Raw genomic sequence first — 21,851 nt, forward strand, 5'->3', positions numbered from 1 at the left:
AAGCATAGTTCAGCTGAGAGTGGCAGGGCAAGAAAAAAATGGCAAAGGAGATGGACTGTTCCTATAGAAAAGCACATTTGTGCGCAGTGAAAAAACACACAACAGCCACAACAGCTCTCACCGAGCAAGAGTCAAGGAAGGGCCAGTGGCTTCTGCCCTTTTCTTCTCCATCTTTTTCCTATCCAGAAAGTTGCAGCAAGGACAGCACCTCAGGAATGCCCCCTAGCATTTCACTCTATCTCACTAGAAGAGGAGTCTCTCTGCATATGCCTGTCTCAACCAAGACACAGGCAGAGGCTCTGCCTACATGCATCAAGCTGAGTATGGCACAAGCCAAGGGAGAAATCAGTGACCCTGAATTCCCCAAAATCCCTGATGACAAAATGCTGAGAGAGCTTTGCAGAAGGGCAGTATGTGGTGACTTCACCCTTGTTAGCAGCTAAGCCTTCACTCAGCTGTGCTGCTCACTCCATCCAAACAAGCATGACACCACAAATACCATAAGCAGAAATGCCCACCACCAGTGGGCAAAGGAGTGTGACGACAAATTGGTGTACACAGTAGATGAGAAATGAAGGGCAAAAACTAGGAAGAGCAGGCAGAGGAATGAGAAAGGCAGGAGGGAGGCTTACTGGGATGTAATGTTCTCAGTGCTGTGGAAGACACAGCTGAGAAGGGGGAAGAAACAGATGATGGCAGCAGGCTGGTTTTGGCTGTGAAGGGTGCAGAGAATGCAGCTGTAGGTGACTCTATTGGAGCAATGGTTGTCAGAGAAGAGGGCTTGGGTCTCAGTGTTGTAGTGTGGGCTTTCTCATGGAAGTTGGAGTAGAGGCAGAGATGAGAGTAAATGGGGCAGGAGATGGCAGCCTGGCGCTGAGAGTGAGGGTGACAACCCTGGGGTGCATACTGTACATCAGGAATAAAGGGGAAGTACTGGGAAAGCAGTGAGAAGGAGTAGAATTGGGAAGGACTAGGTGGAGACTTACCGAGATGTGATGTGCTTAGTGCTGTCGAGGACATAGTTGAGTAAGGGGAAGATGCTGATGATGACAGCAGACTGGTTTTGGCTGTGGAGGGTGTGGAGGATGCAGGTATCAGCAACTCTGTAGAAGCACTGGTTGTTGGGGAAGAAGGCTTGGGTCTTAGCGTTGTAGGAATTGTTTTTGGCATGGAGATTGGAGGTGAGGTGGAGAAGAGTGTTGATGGGGCAGGAGTTGGTAGCCTGGTGCTGAGGGTGCTGCTGAGGACAGGAGATGTTGTTGTCAGTGGGATTTCTGGGCTGCTAGTGGGGCTGGCTTCAATGGAGACAGAAGTCTTGGAGGTGCTGGTGAAAGATGTGACAGGGGTAGTCTTCTCTGTGGTGAGAGGCAGCACAGTTGTCTTGGAGGCTGCCATTGGAAATCAGAAGTTGATTGGTCTCGTTACTATACATGCTAAATATGGATATACATATGAATATATATATATATGTATATGAATATGGATCATGTCTGTTTCGCAGTGTGTTGGATAGATTTCCTGGAGCAGCTGAGGTTACTGATGGAACAGGCATTAATATCTCTTTCCTGACCAGAGCACTCATTCGTTACTACTTTACTAGTTGTAGTCTAAGCTCTGGTTGGCTCCCTTGCTACAAAGAAAGTGATGAGAAAAAACGATGGTTGAGTCTTGGGAAGAATCCTGTGTGAAGCATGTTGTGGCATCTTCTGAAAGGAGACTGTCCTGGTCAATACCATGAAGACCTGGGCATGTGGAGCATTACAGGTCTGTGTGGGGGTAATGCACCCTGGAGTTTGAGCATCTTCTTGCCCACCCCTCCATTGGTGATATTTTTGCACCGAGGATCAGCACCTGGTTTCTTTATCTGCACAGCAAGGAGGCAGCATTTGTTGGCCCAAGTTTGCCATTGCTGTGTCAGGGCCCAGGCATCCTTTGTATGGAAAACATACTTGTATTCTCTCTCTCACCAAAAACTATCCTAGAATTGTAATCTTCCACTCTCACTGCCTTTTATTCCCCCTGCTTTCTTACAGCACTGCTACAAGAGGAGGGCCTGTGTGTAAACTGGTCTTCACCTGCTAGTTGTTGGGCAGAAACTCAAACAAGACTGTAGGGTGATAAAGCTCTGTGCCCCAGAGTCAAATGCCTGAAGCAGCAAGGGAGAAGGATGTCATTAGGGGCAATGTGACTGCCTGAGTTTGAGTGGTATGGCAAGAGGAATAGGAATAGAAAATGAATATCAAAAGTGAAACTTGTGTAACACGACACTCAGAATAGAAGGGTGGGAGCTTGAAGGAGCAGGTGGCAGCATGAATCGGAGCAAAAGGGAGCCTTACCTGGATGTGATGGTCTCAGCCGTGTTGAGGATGGAGAAGAGGGGAAAGAAACAGATACAGCTGTGGTGGCAGGTAAAGAGGTGGGGCTCACAGGTATCCTTGTCAGCGGAACTTCTGAACTGCTGGCAGTGCTGGCCCCTGTGGAGACAAAGGTCTTAGAGGTGCTGCTGGACAGTGTCACTGGGGTGGTCTTCTGTGTGATGAGATGTGGTACAGTGTGTGGCATGGTTGGTCTTTTGTGGGTTACAGCTACTGGAAGGAAGGCACAAGTCAATTGAAGGTGGCAGAACAAGAAAGGAAGGTGGAGGGAATGTAAAGATTCTAGGCAGAATACAAGGGCTGGGGATGGGGCACAAAAGGCAGGCCTGGATCTCACTCAGTCTTGCTGAGCAGAAAGGAAAAACAGACCAGGGTCTTCTGCCTTCACATTCCCTTTTCTGCTTCTCCACAGAAATATGGGGTAAGAACTGGGCCAGTTCAGCACCCTATGCCTCTTCCTGGACCTCCTGAGGGAAGAAGAACAACCTCTCCAGATTTGTGCATCTCCCTTAAAGGCACTCCAAGCTGGGCATGGGCATCCCAAGAAAAAGCTAGGTAAGTAAAACAGAGTCACAGGCCAATGACAGCTTTCAGATCATTCTTAGTCACCTACTGAAACTTGGTGGTGCAGAGTGGTTGCTTGATTTCCCTCACTCTCTCCAATGTAAGGAAAAATGGATATTCAGTAATGCTCAATGTCTGGGAAGGTACCTAATAAAAGTGGGTTGTGATGCTTTCTCAGACTAAGCCAATACTGTTGGCAGAAGGAGACCTGAATGTATGCACCCCAACAGTACGGGTGAGAGATGTTTGGACTGGGAGATAGTGTGCAGGTGCCTTCTCACAGCTGACTTCTCCCTGCATGCTGTCCCAGCCTCTGGTCTCAGTTGCTAAGCTAGGTGTACAGCAATAGAAGAAGCTGTCATAGTTGACATATGGCATACTTGACTTCTCAAAATGCCACTTCCTTTGTGACAGACAGGATTTATATTTTTTGGAGAAGTTGTCTAAGGAGAATGCACATCTGTATGTTTGTCTTTGAAAACTCACTTTAAAGTACAGAAAGATTTTTACCTTAATCTACTTCCTTGGAAGAAGTGAGTAGATAGAGAAAGGCCTCTGAGAGAAATGTTAGTTTTAAGATCTTATTCAGATGTGCAATGCTCGCTGCATTGGCAGGACGCTGAAGTTTTCATTTTTATTACAATTCATCAGTCACCATTTTCCTTTCTCACTAATTTGCACTTTTAAAACATCTAGTAAGAATGAATGTTTTTTTTTTTTTTTACGCTTACCTACTGTTGCAATCTGAGATGTAGTATAAGGTATTGAGATGGTTGTCATTTCTTCTTTGACAGTAGTCTCTAAGAGTGGTGTAGTGAACCTTGTTTTTTCTGTCTCTGTTGAAACAATGGTTACTGAGGCAGTAGTTGTAGATTTTGGTTCAGTGAAGATGGTTCCTTTCGCTGAGGTAGTTATGGAAGGTGTAGTTACTGTAGAGGTCATGCTTGGCATAGTAAAAATTGATGTTGTATGTTCTTTTGGAGTAAAAGGTAAGGAATATCATGTGAGTAATCAATTTATGTAATAATTAAAATAGACAAAACATGAAAAAGCTGCCCATGTTCACAAGACATAGTTTTTTGCCCTGGATCTTTTTAATGTTTTGCATGTCAAAACATTAAATCATTGTCTGTATTTATGTTCTCCTAATCTAAACAGCACCTTTTCCTACCTGTACTTGTTTTCTCTTACCTCATATTTTTCTTTGTTCTCATTTTATACATCTTTTTCTATTATTTCCTGTGATTTCCTATAATCATTCTTCGTATAATATTTCTAAAAGTTAGCGTTGTTGTCACTTATTAGCAAAAGCCTCTATAGGCTTTGCCCAAATAACAGTGTCACTGGCTAACCTTATATTCTGAATTAGCCTTCTACAATCCATATTACAAAACTAAATAACATCATACTGTAGGACCTTCCTTGTACCAGTTCTTGTCCTGCAAAGTGGGACCTCTTTTTACCTCTGTTTTCTTCTGATAGCCTGGGTCCAGAATGGCTTTTTAGTTGGAGTGCATGTTGGTGGAAAGCTGCATGCCATTATGAGTATCCACAAATCATATAATCGGAAAATAATTAATGCTGGAGAAGCCATCCTGCTGAGAGCAGGATCCTAGAATAGTAGTCACTGCACTGATACCTCTGTGATTTTGCCTTGAAGCCTGCTTATGTTATTATTTGGATTTTTGAGACTGGGTGCTATTTGAACATGACTGTGTAACTGAACCAGCTGTGTAATGGAGGTTGAAACTGAACTAATAAATCCAATTTTAGCTGAGCTGGCTCACTGCTCACTTCTAACATTCTTCTCAGATGAGTCACAACAAGTTATTTGAGTTGCATTTCTAACCTGTCATCTATATCCTTTCTCTTTCTCTTTCCACACACTTTCCATCCATACTTCCGAACATTTTTGGTTTAAACTGCTTTCTGGAAGCCTACTTTACCTACCTTCTAATCTGCAGTCTCTTGCTTGGATGTTGAGACAGCTTGCAATGCCTTCCTAGTGTAATGACGGCTCAACTCTATATAGAATGTGTTTGATGTAATTTGTTTTAGACAGTAATACAATAACTTACCAGTTGTTGACTTCATTGTGACAAGAGGTGATGATGAAGAAGTTCTTGGGACTGTGATTTTTGAGGTTACAGTGAGACTTCTGGTCTCAGTTGGTAAAGTAGATGCAGACGAAGTACTAGGTGATGCTGATTGGGTAGCTGTGGATAATGTGGCTGCAGTAGAGATTCCTGTTGCTTTAGGCTGCATTGCTGTTACTAATAGGAAAAAAAATCAAAATCAGAGTATAAGAAATAATTCTTCATAATCCATTAAAATATTCCTATAGAAATTTGAAAATTATTTTTAGAATGAAAAACTACTACCAGTAGTAACAATTGAAAATAATTCCTACCTTAATTTCAAATATTTAAGAAAATTCATTGATCTATTCCTTTATTGTTATTTGCAGCGAATATGTTGAACAGGAATTCTTGCAGAAGCTTTATTCATAAAACCACCTCTTTACCTTCCTCCTTTCTCATTTTCATTAATGAAAGTAATGTAATTTCTAACAAAGATCAGTAAATACAGGCTTCTTTCCTGGATCAGGCTACTGGAGCTTGATGTACGTGGTCATGCACTTCCAAGACCAGCTTCCACCAGCTTTATAACACTGTTAAGTGTTATATAGCCAATCACCATTTAAAATTGTAGTGAACATTTTGTGTGATTTTGTGTTTCAGGGAGAAGACAGAAATCCATACTCACTAAAAAAAAATTCATTACTAATGAAATTGTGCCTCAGTGTACACAAACATTTCTGGGAATTTTTTTGTGATAATTATGATACTGACTTTTTGTTATTGCATCTTACACATTCAAAACTGGTGATACCATTATATCAAGCAAAAAAAGGGTACTTCTTATCTCAGAAACAAGGATCAGGACATACACCAGTGTGTAAGTACTTGTTCAATCAACTGCTTAAACTAACCTGTTGAAGGTGAAGAAGTTTCTGGAGTAGCACTAATACTTTCATCTCCTGTGACATAGAAGTAGAACAGGTTACATTTTTAGTTGGAAGCATATTAAGAATATTCCAAATAAGGCAAATTTCAGATAGGAAGAAAAATTAGGTCTTTTCAAAGGATTGTGCTAATTAGTGTGATAAACCTGAAAATGCTTGTTTCTACATATATTGGTGATAAGCTTCACGTGAAACTACTTAAAAAATAATGAAGAACTTAATACAACTCTTAATACAAATCAACATGAGCATATTTCTGTTTAAGGGCACTTCACTTTCTAGGGATAATGGAAATGGTTTTTTATCTGTAAATAAGATCAGTAGCTGAAATTCTGGTTTCACAAGTAATTATTCTGTTAAATGAAATAAACAACTGTAATTGAGGGTGTTTTTTTTTTTTGTTAATTTTACATCTTCATGGAAATCCAAATTGTGTAGCGAGAGGCCATCCACAACATTATTTACTATGAAAGGTTTTCAGAGTAGGACACCGCACGGTAATAAATCTTAAGTTAAATAATTCTAAAAACCCACAGAATTTAAAGGGAATTGCTAAGTTAAGTATACTAGTTTTACATACCAGTAGTACAACAATAAGATTATCTTGAAGAAAAGTTATACAGGGATGAATGCTAATCATTAACTGAGAAGTAACTAGGGAAAACATCTTCTTTGTCAACACTCAAAGGTTTTAGTTACCGTAAAGAAAAAGGATGAGCATACAGGGCTCTACTTACCACATGGCATGCATTTTTCTTTCTCATAGTCAAAATATTCATCATGAGAGCAGTTGTAACAGCCTGAAGAAAAGGAAAGATAAATTCTTTTTACATTCCTCAGAGTACAGCGTTTACCCTATACTATGTATAATCCAAAATCTTAAATTTCTATTACTAAGAAATTGTATTGATTGTAACTTCATACATTCAGGCATCTCCAGTGTGATCCTCAGAAGGAACTGCATATGCAGTAAATTTTGGGGAGTTCTCCAATTGTATTTGTTTCTCTAACAGAAATCATACTGTTCTCTTCAGACCTTTTCTTACTCAAGGAGAGGTAGTTTTAATTAGCACAGGTCAGAGGACTTATCTTCGTGATAACCTCAGTTCAATATAAAGCCAGGTGTAGTACAGGTACTGAACAAATTATGCATTTAAAGCATTAGAGGTAAGGTAAAGAAAGCAAAACTGCTTTAAAGGTAACATCTGTGAAAACATTACTAACTGTGATATGGAAAAAAAAAACACCATGGAAAATAATTATGTTATTGCTTTGTGGTTTGAAATAGTATAGCTTATTACCTTCAATGTTCATATATTTGTAGTATTGATTTGGACAATTACAAGGCCTGTAATGCCAGGTGCAGTTGACACTGGAGCCATAGGAATAAGCATCCCCACTTCCTGTTTTTCTGTGAGAATTGTAATACTCACAGTAGACAGCTAGAAATGGCAAAATCAGGAGAAAGGTCAGAATTTTTCAAAGAGAGAACGTTGTTTTCAAAGGACTGAAGGGAAGACAAAATTTATCAGCAGCTTGAGTAAAAAAAATTGTCACTGGAACTTTCAGTATGATGTGCAAATTGAAATTTGCTTTAGTGATATAAGTCAGTTTCTTTTTTTGTGAGTTAACTGTGCAGGATTTTCCATAATTTTAATGCATAATACAGTGAATACTGAAAAGAAACTATCAAAGATGACAACTTCAGCATTGATTTATAACACCCTTACTCTCTCCTTTCCTCTATGTATGGTGTCGGGACACACTGATATTTTCCTGTTTCACAGTGTTCTAGCCAACACAGCTGTCTTTATTCCCTTGACATTCACACAGAAGATGAATTCATCGCAGCCAAAAACAACAGTCTTTTTTTTACAATTTCATATTTTTTCTGCTTACAAACTGACTGCTCATCGTACACTGACAGCAGAAAAAAATAAAATGCCTTCTGTGGTTACTTCATTTTCTTTCTCATCATTCCACAGTACAGACATAACATTTTGTTTGTTTAGAGCAAAGAAAAAGTACGGAGTCCAAAACTCAGGTGACTGAAGTCATCTATTTGTCCATAAAGAGAATGAAACACAGGAGGTGCATATATAAGCCATTTCTTGTGTTGCTATAATACTATACTCACATTAGCAATAATTGTCTCTTAAACTGCCTTTAGGAAATCTTAAAGAAACTTACGGCAAAACTCAGGAGTCCTCCAGTCGATGCAGATTCCCTTATCTAAACAGGCCATTGCATACACTGCAATGGCATCACACATGCATTCACAATCACCTCCAATGTCACAACCACACGAGTCTCGGACACAGGCCTCATAATAGGGCATACGATTCACCTGTATTGGAAAATGAAGTAATGAATTTTCTGAATTCTTTAGTGCCTATTTTTTCAGAAGATGTTTTTTATAGGTCCCTTTTGGCATATGAGAAAGTCAAGAGAATCTGTTCCATTGAAGTAAGAGTAACTAGTATTTCCACTGAACACCTGTCAAAACAATCAAACTTCAAAGAACTCTTTTTAACAAGAATGTAGATATTTTCCAACTAATAATAGAAGTTCATGAGGTTTTTCCAGATATGTATGTCTAAATTCATACTGAACATACATTTAATCAGTTAAAAAAGAAATTAAACAAACAAACAAACAAACAAACAAACCACAAAAACCCACATCCATTCAGGCAGAAGTACCTAAAATTCACCAGCACTACAACTTCCACAGCTATGCATGACCACTGCAGTATCAGCTGTACTTATCATTTGTGGTCAATTCCTGAAAATGCAGATCTTCCTTCAGAAAGCCTGGTTCTGATAAATGTCATGATATACGAGTTACAATACATGGCTTATGAGGATTGATACATGACTTAAAGAGAAGACCTAACTAATTCTTACCTTATTGTGACAGGCAGAAAAGACTTGACTGTTGATGATGGAACATGTCTTTTCTGCCCAAGCTTTACGATAGGGGTTCTTGCTGCAGGGGTCCACTACAAAGTATACATCCCCACAGAGAGGATTCTCCTTCCAAGAATTCACAAATTCCAGTTCATTTGATGCCACATACTTGCTTCGGGTTTCAAAATCATCTTTCATATTGCCATTATAGTTTCCGCACAAACCACAGATAGTTTCCTGGATAAAATGAAAGCACTGTCAGTTGATTACTATTACTTTCATTCCCTTTCAATTACTGGCATTTTTTCCTACTTTAGTAGTGACTGTGATCTACAAATACTCTCTCACACGCTCTTTGCAAATTGTGCAGGAAGTCCTGTTCATCAGTGGATGTGTTTCTCATCTCAAATGTAAGTTGTCATAATTTAGAGACCAAATTCAACCAAAACATGCAGTTGTTGCATAAAATATAAAATCTTAGCTCAAAAAATTCCTGTAACGCCAAAGGATAATCACAAAAATCAGCCTTTAGTGAAAATATCTGCTGTTTTGGAGATAATGAATAGAAAATGAATTGCTGCTAACCTTTGCCATCATACAGAGTGAAGACAAACATCATTCAACTAGCAGGTCAATGCGAATTGAAGTATAGTTTACTGCAGAAGTTATTCTGCATTACCTGTGTTTCCCTGGAGATCTTGATGAAGAAGTTCATGTGCTTATTCCATACAAGAGTCATGTTATATTTTCCTGGGATAATGATATCAAACATCAGATGGAGGGCATTCTTTTTCACATTATACCTCACTTGAAGATTTTTCCCAGAAATAGAGAAGGTTTCATCTCGCAGTATAATAGTCAAGTTCTGGAAGAAAAGTTGTGCGCATGTTATAAATTATCAAGTTTCAGTATTTTTTTTGACTTTCCATAAATCACTGTTGCAGATCAGATACTGTACTGCTATAGAAAATCTTCTCATTTTTTACAGTAGCCAGAAACTTCAGAATAACTTACTGTCAGCAGTGATGAAGATCTTAAAAGGTAAGCGAGTTTCCTTGGATTGTCATCTTATCTTAAAATGATTGGCTTTTATTTCCTTTGGAATTTTTTTATTTAAATGCAAATCTTCATAGGAAATATTTAAAAATGTATTGTTTTAGTCTCATTGTTTGGTATACTAGAACTCTGATCACATTTTATGCATATATTACAGCCAGCCAGCCGTCTGCATCCAGCAGAGCAGAGGAGGTTTATCTTCATGTATTCTTAGAAATAACAGAAAAGGTGCAGAGAAAGTCAGTGTATCACTTGGGCTCTTCTACTTACTCTCTCCTGCTCTCATGTGTACTTTAAAACGTAACTCACATCATACCATAGTGTTTCAATGTCTAGAGAATCAGTAGAAAGGTTTGCATGGGGGTGTACGCACTAGAAACTAGATCCTAAGTGCAGCACTGATGAGCTAAAAGTGCCACTACACAGTAAAATGGCAGACGTGTACTGCTTGTAGTGACTGTTCATTGGGGTAAAAACTCAGCTGTCCATAAACTACTCTTTGATTACAATGAAAGACTCCAAGGTGAGAAGATAATACTGTGCATTAGTGTTCAAATATAGCTGAGAACTGCAAAAGTTAACTAATTTTGGAAGCTGTCAGACAGCAGTGACAATAGGGATTACTGATCACTGCTGTAATTTCACAGATACAGGTCACGTAGTAGGATAGTAGAGATCTGGAAATATTTTGAATTGGCAAGTACTATCCAGACTAAGAGAAATTTGGTGTAGTTTTGTAGATCATCCATGATAAGAATTCCTCAGTTTTATTCTGCTGCTTTCTTGAGCTTGGGAGAAAAAATAACTATCTTTTGACAGGGTGGGTAAAGTTAAAAATTTAATGACTTCTAAGGGAAGAGGCTGAAGGACTAAAACACTGACATGAGAACTGATAAAAAATACACCTACTAAAGTTTCCTACTAAAACTGAAGCTCTAGGCTAAGCACATAATTTCACATGCAAGACATACCTGAAGTGTCCAGAAGTAAAACAAGTATGGCCTTAAATGGCTATTCTGTGGAGTAGCAGTAAAATGAGGATCTTACCCCAAGGTAAATGCTGATGGATCTAGAGCATGTAACCCCTGATTTCCCACAAATGACATTCTCAGTAACAATTTTAAAAGAGGAAAGAGGTCTATTAACATTGCAGCCGTCCTAAAAAGATAAAAACACATGCATAAAGATTTAATAGACTCTGTGTCTGAAGTCTCTCAACTTAGAAGCACGAGAAAGTATAGAAAGCTCAAATGTGTCATGACTGTGATTCTGCCTTTCAGTACAGCAGGCCATCTTTATTTACTCTCATATGAGAGATAGTCCATCTGTGAGTGTCTTAAAATCCACTGCTTGCTATTAATAGATAGATCCTAGGATATTTTATGGTTCAGGTAACTGAACCATTCTATTCCTCATAGAAACCACATATTTGTAGTCAGAAGTGAAAAAGTTACTTCTGAATCACAGTTACCTCACTGTTTTGGGAAGTAACAGTGATGACCTCTGATTCAGTAGACAAACTGACATCACTGAAAGACACAGTTGACTGGTACCGAAGATGTACACAGCAATGACTTTAAGTGTTATTTAATCTAAAATTAGTTGCACGCACATCAAAAATTTCATTTTGTGAACTAAACATTTTTTATTTTAAAATTGTATATATGTAGAAAATAAGCACACTTCTTGTGCTTATTGAGATTCAAAGTGCTTTAATGGATATAGTGCATCCCAGGATATTTTCATCAGTCTTTTAAAACAAGGTACTTCTTGATACTAAGATACAGCCAAAAGCATCAGTAAGATGCAGATTACCATAGCTAATATGTATTCACAGTTGCCATCAAACACAAAACGCTGTCCATCAAAAGTGGTGATATGGCCTTCTCCATACAGATTACATGTTGAGGAACATCTTGATTTCTGAACACATTTCCATTTGCCTTTTCTGCAAGTGCTGAGAGTGCAAAGAGAAACCATAATTAGATTCTAAAGAAATACCACCTTATTTCTTTTTACATGCATACAGTTTTATAGATATGACATTCATTTAATAGTCTGGTGCACACTGTGACCAAGTCACATTTAATATAAGAACCACAAATAAAAATTATGGATTACTGAGAAAATTCATTATGAAGTAAATATGTTAAGTCTCTTTTGCTTTCTTTTCCACTGAAGAAAGAATATAAGCTTGTTTATTTCAGTTGCTGATGAGAACAGATGTCACAGTTATGATGCTTTGGGTGCTGGTGTTTTTAATATTACATTAAAAAACAGAAATTGAACAAAGTGCTCTGAGAATGCAGCTGAAGAGATGCAAGTAATCTTTCTGGGAAGCTGTTTTTATCTACAGAAAGGAAGGAAGATTGCCCTCATCTTTATTTAGGTGGAGTTGATAATTTTTGACCTTATGCAGTTTACAGTTAAAGTCCCTAATGGATGCCCTTGTTCCCTGGATACAGAGGTGGCATAAATATCCCCAAAGCTCATACAGCTGACTAGTAGATCATGACTCTTTCGTTTGTACTTATTTATTGTCATACTCATTTATACAAACATACTGGCAAGTTTTAGCCTCTATTTACCACCTCTATGGTTTGTCACTGTATTCCTTCTGTTCATCTTTCAGCTTTTGCCACTTCCTACTTTCCTGTCAACTAAACACCTTTGTTATATACCTGCACAAATTAGTGAAACTGCGATTCAGCAGTGGAAAATGGTTTGACTCTTACCAGATTTCACATTCAGTTTGGATCTGTTCACCTTTTCTATATGAAAGGCCTCCATATTCACAAGGACATTCTTCAGCTGGAACACACCTGCCATCAAGATTTTCATATAGCCCATCAGCACAGACACAGCCTGATTCACATTTAGTAGGAATCTGGTAAAGATCAACAGATTACAGAATGAAAAGGGATACAAGATGCATTTTATTTTGTGTGTGACTCACATTAAGGGTGAATCTATAATCAGTTCTATTTTTTATTTGATTTCAATGTTATGATTTTCCTTATGCTAATATACTAATCAATTTAATTACTTTCACTGAAGTTACAAGATATACCTACTGTGTGAGATACTAAACATACTTGAAAACTTTGAGAAATGTCTCTCATTGCTAACAATCTTTCAGACAAACAGAGCACAATATAAGCTTCTTTACTATCAAGGTACCCTATGATATTACAGTTCTTTCAGTCAGTCTGCTTCCTTAGAATAAAAGGGAAAGAAAACTCTACAGAGATAGACCCACCTAACTTAGGTCTCCTGCACTCCACAATCATCAACAGCAGATACTTTGGAAAGAATGGAACAGAAAGCATATACTACATGTTCTATGGGTTTCTAGTGACATGCAACTTATGGATTACTTGAGCCAGAGGTGATAATCACATATTTTAAAATATTTAGTGGATTTTTAATTTTGTAATTCACTTAATTCAATTCCTTTGTTCGCTTTTTAAATGTGTGTACTTTTTTATTGTCCACACTGTGGAAAAAAGACTGGTGATCGATCATATCATGTTAGAAGAAATATCTCCTCTCATTTCACTAGAAGAAACTGAATTCTTCCCAAGATTCTCAAGTTCTTCCTCTCCTAGAGGATTAATATCACAGGGCTGTGAAACTTACACATTCAATTCCAGTAGCCAGCATTTGACAAGTAGGGGCACATGCAGCTCCATACTTGTTTTCCAAGCTGTCAGAACATGATATATATTTCTTAGGCGCTTTGCAGCTTTCTATGAGAAAGGGAAAAAACAAACATGGGAGATATTGAAGTAACAATTTTATAGTGGAAAAGAATGTATTTCAAAGTAAGCCATATCAGACTCATACCTGCAGGATTTTGAAGTTTGCCAGTGCAACTTAGCCTCCCATTAACACAGTAGCTGGAGGAAAAAAAAAAAAAAAAAAAAAAAAGGAATTTTGATGCAATTCTCTCCTAAGAAATAAATTTAGGTTTTCAGCAAAATTACTTCTTGTTCTTCATCACTGGAAGTGCTTCATTTGTGTTGCTTCAAAATGGAATGTGAATCAACTTGCCTCTCCTTAGTATTAGTAGTGTACAGAAACACTGTTTTGAAAAGTGAAGGTTGGGCAATCTTGGTGTTTGTATACAACTGTACAGATAAGATTAGCAAAATCTACTACTACCCTCAACTAGGAATAATAAGATTTTACCAATTATTTTCTAATTTTTTCCTTAAAGTTTCCAAGCATAAGGTTAGTCAGATGTTTTCTATTTAAGAATTTTTGTACTTTAGGAAGTGGCAAAAAGATCTTAACATTTTTTTGCTATTAAAATAATGGAGACTGCACTGTTTTTAGTTGGGAGGCAGTTAATTTTCTTCATGGTAGTTACACAGTGAAATACTTTGGATTTTTGATCAAGATAGCATTGATAAACAAATGTTTTGGCTATTGTTGAATAATCTCGAAGCTGCCTTTTCTTCTCATGCCGCCCCACCAGCAAGTAAGCTGGAGATGCGTAAGAAGTTGGAAGGAGCCACAGCTGGGGCATCTGACCCCAAAAGACCTTTCCATACCACATGACATTGTGCTCAGCAACACATCTGGGAGAAAGAAGAAAAATGGTAGTCACTTGGTGTTACAGCACTTATCTTCTCAAGTAATCAGAAAAAGCCCTGCTTTCCTGGAAATGGCTAAATATCTGCCTGCTGAGAAGCAGTAAATGAATCCTTATTTTGCTTTGTGCTCACCACTCTGCTTATTAAGAAAGTTTATTTTTACATATTAAAAACAAAGAAAGTTATTAAACTGTCTTTATAGTGACCCACGAATTCTCTTGCTTTTGCCCTTCCGTCTTCCTCATCCTGCTGAGGAAGAGTGAGTGAGAGGCTGTGTGATGCTCAGCTTCCTACTGTGGTTAGCCCACAGCAGAGACACTTGAAGACACTTCTTCCTTTCATATTTGTTCATCTTTAAATCCGATACACCTACCAGGTTATGCCACCAGTCATTGTTGACTGATCAGGTAAGATGTACTTCCTATCTTCTAAATAGCAGGGACAATGGGATTTACGAACGCATTCATTCTTGTGGTTCAGATACATCCCCTTAGGACAATGGCAGCCTTCAATTGGGATGTCAGTTGGGTGACATTCCAGGGTTGGGTTGGAGAGTGACAAGCATGTCCTTTCACATGCCTGAGTGTTGTAGCTGAATGTTTGATTGCCAGTACAAGTAATGGCTGTAAAACAAGAGGAGAGTGTATGTTGAACTTCATTTCCTTGTCTTTTTCCCTATGAAAGATAACTGGGCTCACAGTAATGTACTGCATATATTCTGTCCATAACTTCAATACTCAAGGCTAGCTATTGCTTTTTTTTTCCTGAGGATGTGGAGCTGTAGTAAACAATATTTCAGAGCAAATCTTAATATGGCTGCTTGGAAGTTTTTGAAGGTTATATAACATCTTATTGCCTCTTTGTATATCTTGGAATGAAATAATACCGGGGGAAACTATGCAGAAATATTTTTACACAATTCTAAAAGCCATCAGTTCATGTGAATGTGGCATTTATACCTGCTAGTTGGTCTTCTCAAGTAATAAGTAGTTATTTTCTAATGGCTAATGTAGTTATAAAATATTGTCTCATTCTTGTTCAGTTTTTATAACAGGTGAAGCAAATCTGGGCGTTTTCTAGTAGATCTGTAGCAGAAATGCATTGGTTGAATTACTTACTGCAATTGTCCATACTGTTTCTCCAGTTCTCAAGGATTAAACCCATTGCACTGCATGTTCGTGCATATGATCCCAGAGCAGAGCAAATATAAGGAAAGGTCTCTTCATAATTACAGGCTTGGTAGACGCATCTCTGAAACCCAACCCAACACACTGTTACTGGGAGCAGGCATTTGGAAGTACTAAACGTACTGAACAGTACTGAGGTAAGTGAAGCAAAATACATAGTTCTGCATAACTAAAACAGATGAAAATGATCGGATTAATTTCCTGATAGATAGTAAAATATGCTTAGTACTGAAAAGATTTAGTTTATTCAATGCTTTCCATTTTTAATTTTCAAAATGTTTTATGGAGATTGGCAAATATAAGAAATTCAATTATGCAGCAGGGAAAGCTAATATTTTGCATAGTTAACATTTCTGAAAAGGAAAATTGCAGCATGAGCAAAAATATTTTCTCATTCTTAGAATTATAAAAAAAAATCTGAATTGGAAGGGACCCACGGTGATCATGGAGTCCACCTCTTGGCTTTGCATAAGACCACCCCAAAGTCAAATGATATGTCTGAAAGCATGGTCCATGGAATTCTAGGGATAGGATTGGTAGCATAAGGCCAAGTAGACTTCCATTATAGTGGAGGTTTATTTAAAAAGAACATGCTTGTTTCTTAGCTTCTATGCATTGCTGATTCAAATGAAAGGCGTACTGTATATGAGCTCAGTCTAGTCTATCTTTGTGCTTCCTCTGTATTCCATCTACCTTAATTTCCTACCTTGTAGAAAGGAGTAGGGTTTACCACAGCATGGCATTTCTCAAACACTGTACCCTTCTTCGTTAGAATGGAGCAATGAGTCTCAGCAGATATTTCTAAGTGAAACAAAGTCATGAACATAAAATAGCAGTGAAAATTAGGAGGAGATTTTGCTCTGCCAATTGTGAAATTAGAGGCTTGGAAGAGATCTCAAAGGCTTGTTTAGTTTACAAACCTGTCAAAGAAATACCACAAATGCTTACGTTAGCATTGACTAACATCTGACTAACTATTGCTGAAGACCTCCAATAATAGAGATTTCTTAACATTCCGGGAAATCTGTTCGAATGCTTCATTATCATAAAATTGTTTAGATTGGAGAAAACCTTCAAGATCATAAAGTTAAACCATCAAGTCATTATAAGCAGTATTACGCCCATAATTAGAAAATGTATCTAATAGAAAAACTGAATGTATTTCAGATTGTATTTTATCCTTTCTAACAGTGGTGTGGAGGGCGCTACTATTTCCATTTTAGCAGATCTGGGGACTACTAAATCTCCATTCATTTTTCTTCCAGTTGAATTCTCCCTTTTAGTGCATTTGTCCCATTTCACAATTGGTCACAAATTCTAGACCACAGGATATTCTTTCCAGCCTTCTCAGAGCTCTCTCCCTATAGCTGGTACTGCTTTTGTCAAACTGTAATTTTGTTTTCTAACAGCAAAATTATACACACTATTCTAGCTGAGATGTTGGCAATGATGGATCAAGTAAAAGGACAACTTAATATGTCTTGCAAGACAATATCATAGTTCTAATAGCTCATTTGGGCACCTTTTAATACTGATAGCTGTAGGGACCTGGATTTCAGTTGCATCGCTGCTGACATTCGAAGACATCCACAGAAATTACAGTTTCATTGGAAAAATCAATGAAAGTTCTCATTCATCACTTTAATCCCAGACCTCTAATATGGGATCCGATAAATTTTCACTAGATGTATACTCTAGAAATGAGAAATATCTTGGTGACTGAATTTTTGATTTTCAGTCAATTCAATCATCTCAGTCTGTGGTTCTCTCAATACTCTTTGGACTTATGGAAGTGGCAGATGAAGCTAGCAGCAGAGATCAGTTACAACAGGATCATCTACTTACTGTTCAGCTGACTCAAAGCACAAGGGTCAGTCTCTCTCTCCATAGCAGGAAGGCAATTTCCTGCCCTCCAGGAATCTACAAATAGGGAAGCTGTTCCTTCAGTGATATCCATACTAGTCATGAAGTCATCTGTAGTGTCTCCATTGTAATTACCACACAAACCTAATAATATCAGAAATGCGAGTGATGAACATTAAAAAATACACACAATGGTCTATATTCCATTCTTTTACAATAGTAAGAAAATTGTGTTAGAAGTTTCAGATGGAGTGTCAATGAATATGAATAGGTCAAACAGCCAGAGAATCTTAATTATGTGTGCAGTCACTGAGCTTCTCTCTGCCTTCTGAGGTTAAGATTATCCACTTGTATTCAATGATATCCATTCACACCAAATTTTTATGTCCTACTTCTGGAGAAAAATGCATTTTCAGTGGTCACAAATTAGATAAAAGATGTGAAATATTTTGAAGCTGGGTCTTTTCTTTTGCATATAAATCTGTAAATCAAGAGTATACGTTTAGACATTTTTAATGTCCAAAGCATCTCTAATTCCCAATAGATAACTAAAATACAGGATATGCCTTTGCATTTAAAGTTGCTGCACAGTAAAAATAGATGCCTCTGTCTGATACTTATAAGCTGAGAAGTTTTTGTATTCATGAATGACTCACTGTATGCACAGTGAATTTGCTTTGTATTCAAAACTCTATGTGCTCCAAGATGTAGTGATCACACAGGATAATTAATTGGCCCTTCACTGCCCTTCACAACGCACACTGAAAAAGGCATACAAAAAAGAGATCATAGAGTAGTTTGGATTGGAAGGAGTCTTCAAAGATCATCTAGTTCCAATCCCCCTTCCATGGGCTGGGATATCTTTCTCTAGATAAAGTTACTCAGAGTTACATTGAACCTAAACTTAAACACTTTCAGGGAGGAGATATCCACAGTCTCTCTGAGAAACCTGCCTCAGTATCCTAACTATCTTCAGAGTAATTAATTATTTCTAATGCCTAATCTAAATCTACTCTTTTAGTTTAAAACCATTACCCCTGGCATGGAACGAGTTCCACTTCTTCATAAGACTACACACGCTGGCAATGAGTCTCTCCTCATATTTTTGTAGGTCTCCTTTACGTTCAGAAAGGCTGCAGTAACACCCTTCTCTTTCTAGGCTAAACAATCTCAATACTATTAGCCTCTCTTCATAGGAAAGGTGCTCTAGCCACCAATTTAGTGGCCTTCCTCTGAACTTGCTCTAATATGTCTGCATCTCTGTTCTGCTGAGGATCCCAAACCTGGATGTAGTACTTCAGGCAGGGTCTCCTAAGAGAGGAGTAGTGGGGGAGAATCACCTCCTCTCTGGGAGGTGACCTGCTAGCACTGCTCTTTTGATGCAGCCCAGGATACAATTGGCTTTCTGGACTGCAAGTGCACACTGCTGGCTCATGTTGAGTTTTTCATCCAACAGTACTCCTAAGTCCTATTCTGCAGGGCTACACTCAATTTATTTGTCATTCAGTCTGTACTGATGTTTGGGATTGCCTTGACCCTGATGCAGGACCTTGCACTTGGCTTTGAACTTCGTAAGATTCACGTGTGCCCAATTCTAAACAACAGTTTTGTATTTCACATGCAAAAATGCCACCTATCAAATTCCATTGATGATTTTTAAAGTTATTACAGAAACGAAATTCTTAACTTATCTGTTTTCCAGTGCAGCTATTTTTGTTGGTTTTCCTTTGTTGAATCCAGATAAAAAAAAATTATGTGTTGTAGGATGAGTACTAAGCTTTCAAAATTACACTCTCTGAATTGTCTCCTTTTCATGGAGACTAGATTTCTTACCTAGGGTTCTGCCTTGGAATTGTGAACTGACTTTAACATAGGCCTGGAACACAGGTGATGTTTGAACAATGAGTTCCAGACCAAATTCTGTATGCATTTGAATGAACATCGAGGATTGTTTGAAAATAGTGATGTCTCCTAAAAGAAGAAGATTTTAAAACAGAGATATTCAAGCATAGGAATACTGTGTAAGTAGTGATTTTAATGTATATACAAATGTTTAAGCACTCTGTTTACACATCTTTTCCTTCCACATTCAAGTTTCCACAAAGGGACAGGTGAACTGGAAAAGATTATAATTTTCCTATAAAACCCGTTGACTGTTACTAGCAATAGCGAGATTAAAGATGTTGGATTTCATGACATAAAACAGTATTATGTATTATATTATGTAACATAATTCAATTATAGATATATAATATAATATATAATATATATAGATAATAATATATAATATATAATAATATATAATATATAATTTAGACTGTGCATATATTTTCACTTCTTTACCTGATTTGTAAGGTAGCCGCTTAAGTTCATCATCATCAGTAAGGAGTTCATTCTGAGAAATCACAATTTTGTCCTGTATGAAAAGGACACGGAATCCAAAGTAAACATTTGTACTGGTGGTATTTATATTTTCTTCAATTTAAGCAACTATATTCTCAATGACCTATATAACAGGAAAAGACTGATTCAAGCTTTTTCTTGCATTCCCATACTGTCTTCAGTTTTCATTTCAAAAATGCTGTAGTCTTCTGCACAGCACTCCTAACTTCATAAGTTGAAAAGACAACAAAGATATTTACTGTGTATAGTATAGTATCTGTTTCCCACGCTTTATCTGCTCAGACAAAATATTTATTTTGCTAGCCTGATTAATGAAAAGCTGGATAGAAACTGTGGAGGGAATTCTCACCTTTGTAGACAGGTAAATTATAGCACTAAGCGATGTCTCAGAATGAGAATAACCAGACTTTTCATAAATAGCCATTAGGGTTCCATTGTGTGGCAGGCTGGAACTCTGGAGGAAAATAATGCAAACGCATGTCTGTTAGAGTAAAAATTATTTGTGAAATAAATGCATAGCATTGGAAGACCTCAGCTTGTGTTCTAAGAGGAAACTGAAGACAGACATACATCCATTTGATTTTGTGTCTTTCTAGATTTCAGGAAATTACCTTCATAAGAATGTAAGTGCAAACTCCATGAAACCTGTATGATCTAGAATCAAATGTGGTAACAAAGGAGCCTCCTTCCAATGAGCACCTTCCAGGGCAGGGCAACTCTTTGCAGTTCCATTGACCCATTGTACATTTACTGAGGAAAACAAGAAATTCTGTGTAAGGTTATTCTCATTCCAAGTGATTATTTATCAGCAAAGATGATTTGATCCTCCTGTCTGGGAGTTTTCCTGCAGCTGATCAACTTGGTAAATTGGTTACTATACACAATGTAACACATATAATATTTACTTTTATTTCTACTGTTCTGAAATTTCTTCATCTTCATTCTAAAATGTCAACTACTTATTAGTGGTGGAAAATATCACTTGTATCACTTTTTGCCTCAACTTCCATGCTTTGATCTTCTGCGTGTTTGTGCATGAGCTGGAGTTGTTCCTCTTGAAGTTGCTGAACTCTTCCATGGATTGTCATAATCTCTGCTGAGCATATTATCCATAAAAAGTGAGTTCACTGTTACAGTTCCGAGTACTGTTTATGTTATTTTTTTATTTATCAGAATGATGATAGCGAATTAACAGTATACAATTATTCTACAGCTACAATACTTTCAAAATTTAAAAAATATAGTCTTCCGTAGTTATTTTCTGTTACAGAATTCAAACATGGTTTTCAGGACTGATTTGGTAATTTGGTCTGCTGAGACTGCCAGAAAGAAATTATAAATATTTGCTTTATTCTAATTTTACCTTCATTTTACTAGAAAAGATTAAAAAAAAAAAATTATTGCTTTGCATGATCTAATAGAACATTTGTATTTCTACACGAGATGAATCAAGAAATAAGACGTGCACATGTTAATTTAGTTAAAAATGTATTGTTTTTTAGCACTCAAAGAGTGCGACCTCAGAGACGATATGACACATTTTTAGCTGCCCTCAGGAAAGTTAGGCTAAATTGTCAAGTTACTTGATAAAGATGCTCGCCATCCTCTAAAGAACCTGTTGCTACTCACCAAGTTCTACACGCTGCTTTCATTGTATCACCAGGAGCATATGTTTCCCCATTCAGTGTACATGGGCACTGCTCAAGGTGAACACATGTGCGATTCTTTGAGATGTCATCAAGAACTGTTCCTGCCACAGAAGACAAAAATCAGAAGTATATTTTAGTATTCACTTAGCACTAATAAATTACATTCTTTCCAAAACCAGATGTCATTAAGAAAGATTCCTGCCAAAGATAAAACTGGTGGAT

The 21,851-nt window shown here is 37.5% G+C and overlaps 1 protein-coding gene across 1 annotated transcript in view; it reads right to left on the reverse strand.

The window, feature by feature from the left end:
- Window positions 1–585: 585 nt before the first annotated feature.
- LOC122187190 (mucin-6) overlaps window positions 586–21,851 on the reverse strand; it is an 81,513-nt gene continuing 60,247 nt past the window's right edge. The window contains exons 9-31 of the mRNA XM_042884468.1: window positions 21,610–21,730; window positions 20,592–20,730; window positions 20,330–20,434; window positions 19,921–19,993; window positions 19,411–19,548; window positions 17,560–17,721; window positions 16,421–16,515; window positions 15,646–15,778; window positions 14,901–15,150; window positions 13,776–13,828; window positions 13,569–13,678; window positions 12,665–12,816; window positions 11,745–11,886; window positions 10,977–11,087; window positions 9,553–9,738; window positions 8,871–9,110; window positions 8,155–8,311; window positions 7,266–7,406; window positions 6,702–6,764; window positions 5,018–5,206; window positions 3,671–3,913; window positions 2,337–2,474; window positions 586–1,388 (exon numbers count right to left, since the gene is read on the reverse strand). Coding sequence (XP_042740402.1) covers window positions 586–1,388; window positions 2,337–2,474; window positions 3,671–3,913; window positions 5,018–5,206; window positions 6,702–6,764; window positions 7,266–7,406; window positions 8,155–8,311; window positions 8,871–9,110; window positions 9,553–9,738; window positions 10,977–11,087; window positions 11,745–11,886; window positions 12,665–12,816; window positions 13,569–13,678; window positions 13,776–13,828; window positions 14,901–15,150; window positions 15,646–15,778; window positions 16,421–16,515; window positions 17,560–17,721; window positions 19,411–19,548; window positions 19,921–19,993; window positions 20,330–20,434; window positions 20,592–20,730; window positions 21,610–21,730 — 3,944 coding nt within the window. The remainder of the gene's footprint in view (window positions 1,389–2,336; window positions 2,475–3,670; window positions 3,914–5,017; window positions 5,207–6,701; window positions 6,765–7,265; window positions 7,407–8,154; window positions 8,312–8,870; window positions 9,111–9,552; window positions 9,739–10,976; window positions 11,088–11,744; window positions 11,887–12,664; window positions 12,817–13,568; window positions 13,679–13,775; window positions 13,829–14,900; window positions 15,151–15,645; window positions 15,779–16,420; window positions 16,516–17,559; window positions 17,722–19,410; window positions 19,549–19,920; window positions 19,994–20,329; window positions 20,435–20,591; window positions 20,731–21,609; window positions 21,731–21,851) is intronic.

Source organism: Lagopus leucura, unplaced genomic scaffold (assembly GCF_019238085.1).
Source record: "Lagopus leucura isolate 7727_CA_CO unplaced genomic scaffold, USGS_WTPT01 Super-Scaffold_100044, whole genome shotgun sequence".
In the NCBI taxonomy this organism is placed as follows: Eukaryota; Metazoa; Chordata; class Aves; order Galliformes; family Phasianidae; genus Lagopus; species Lagopus leucura.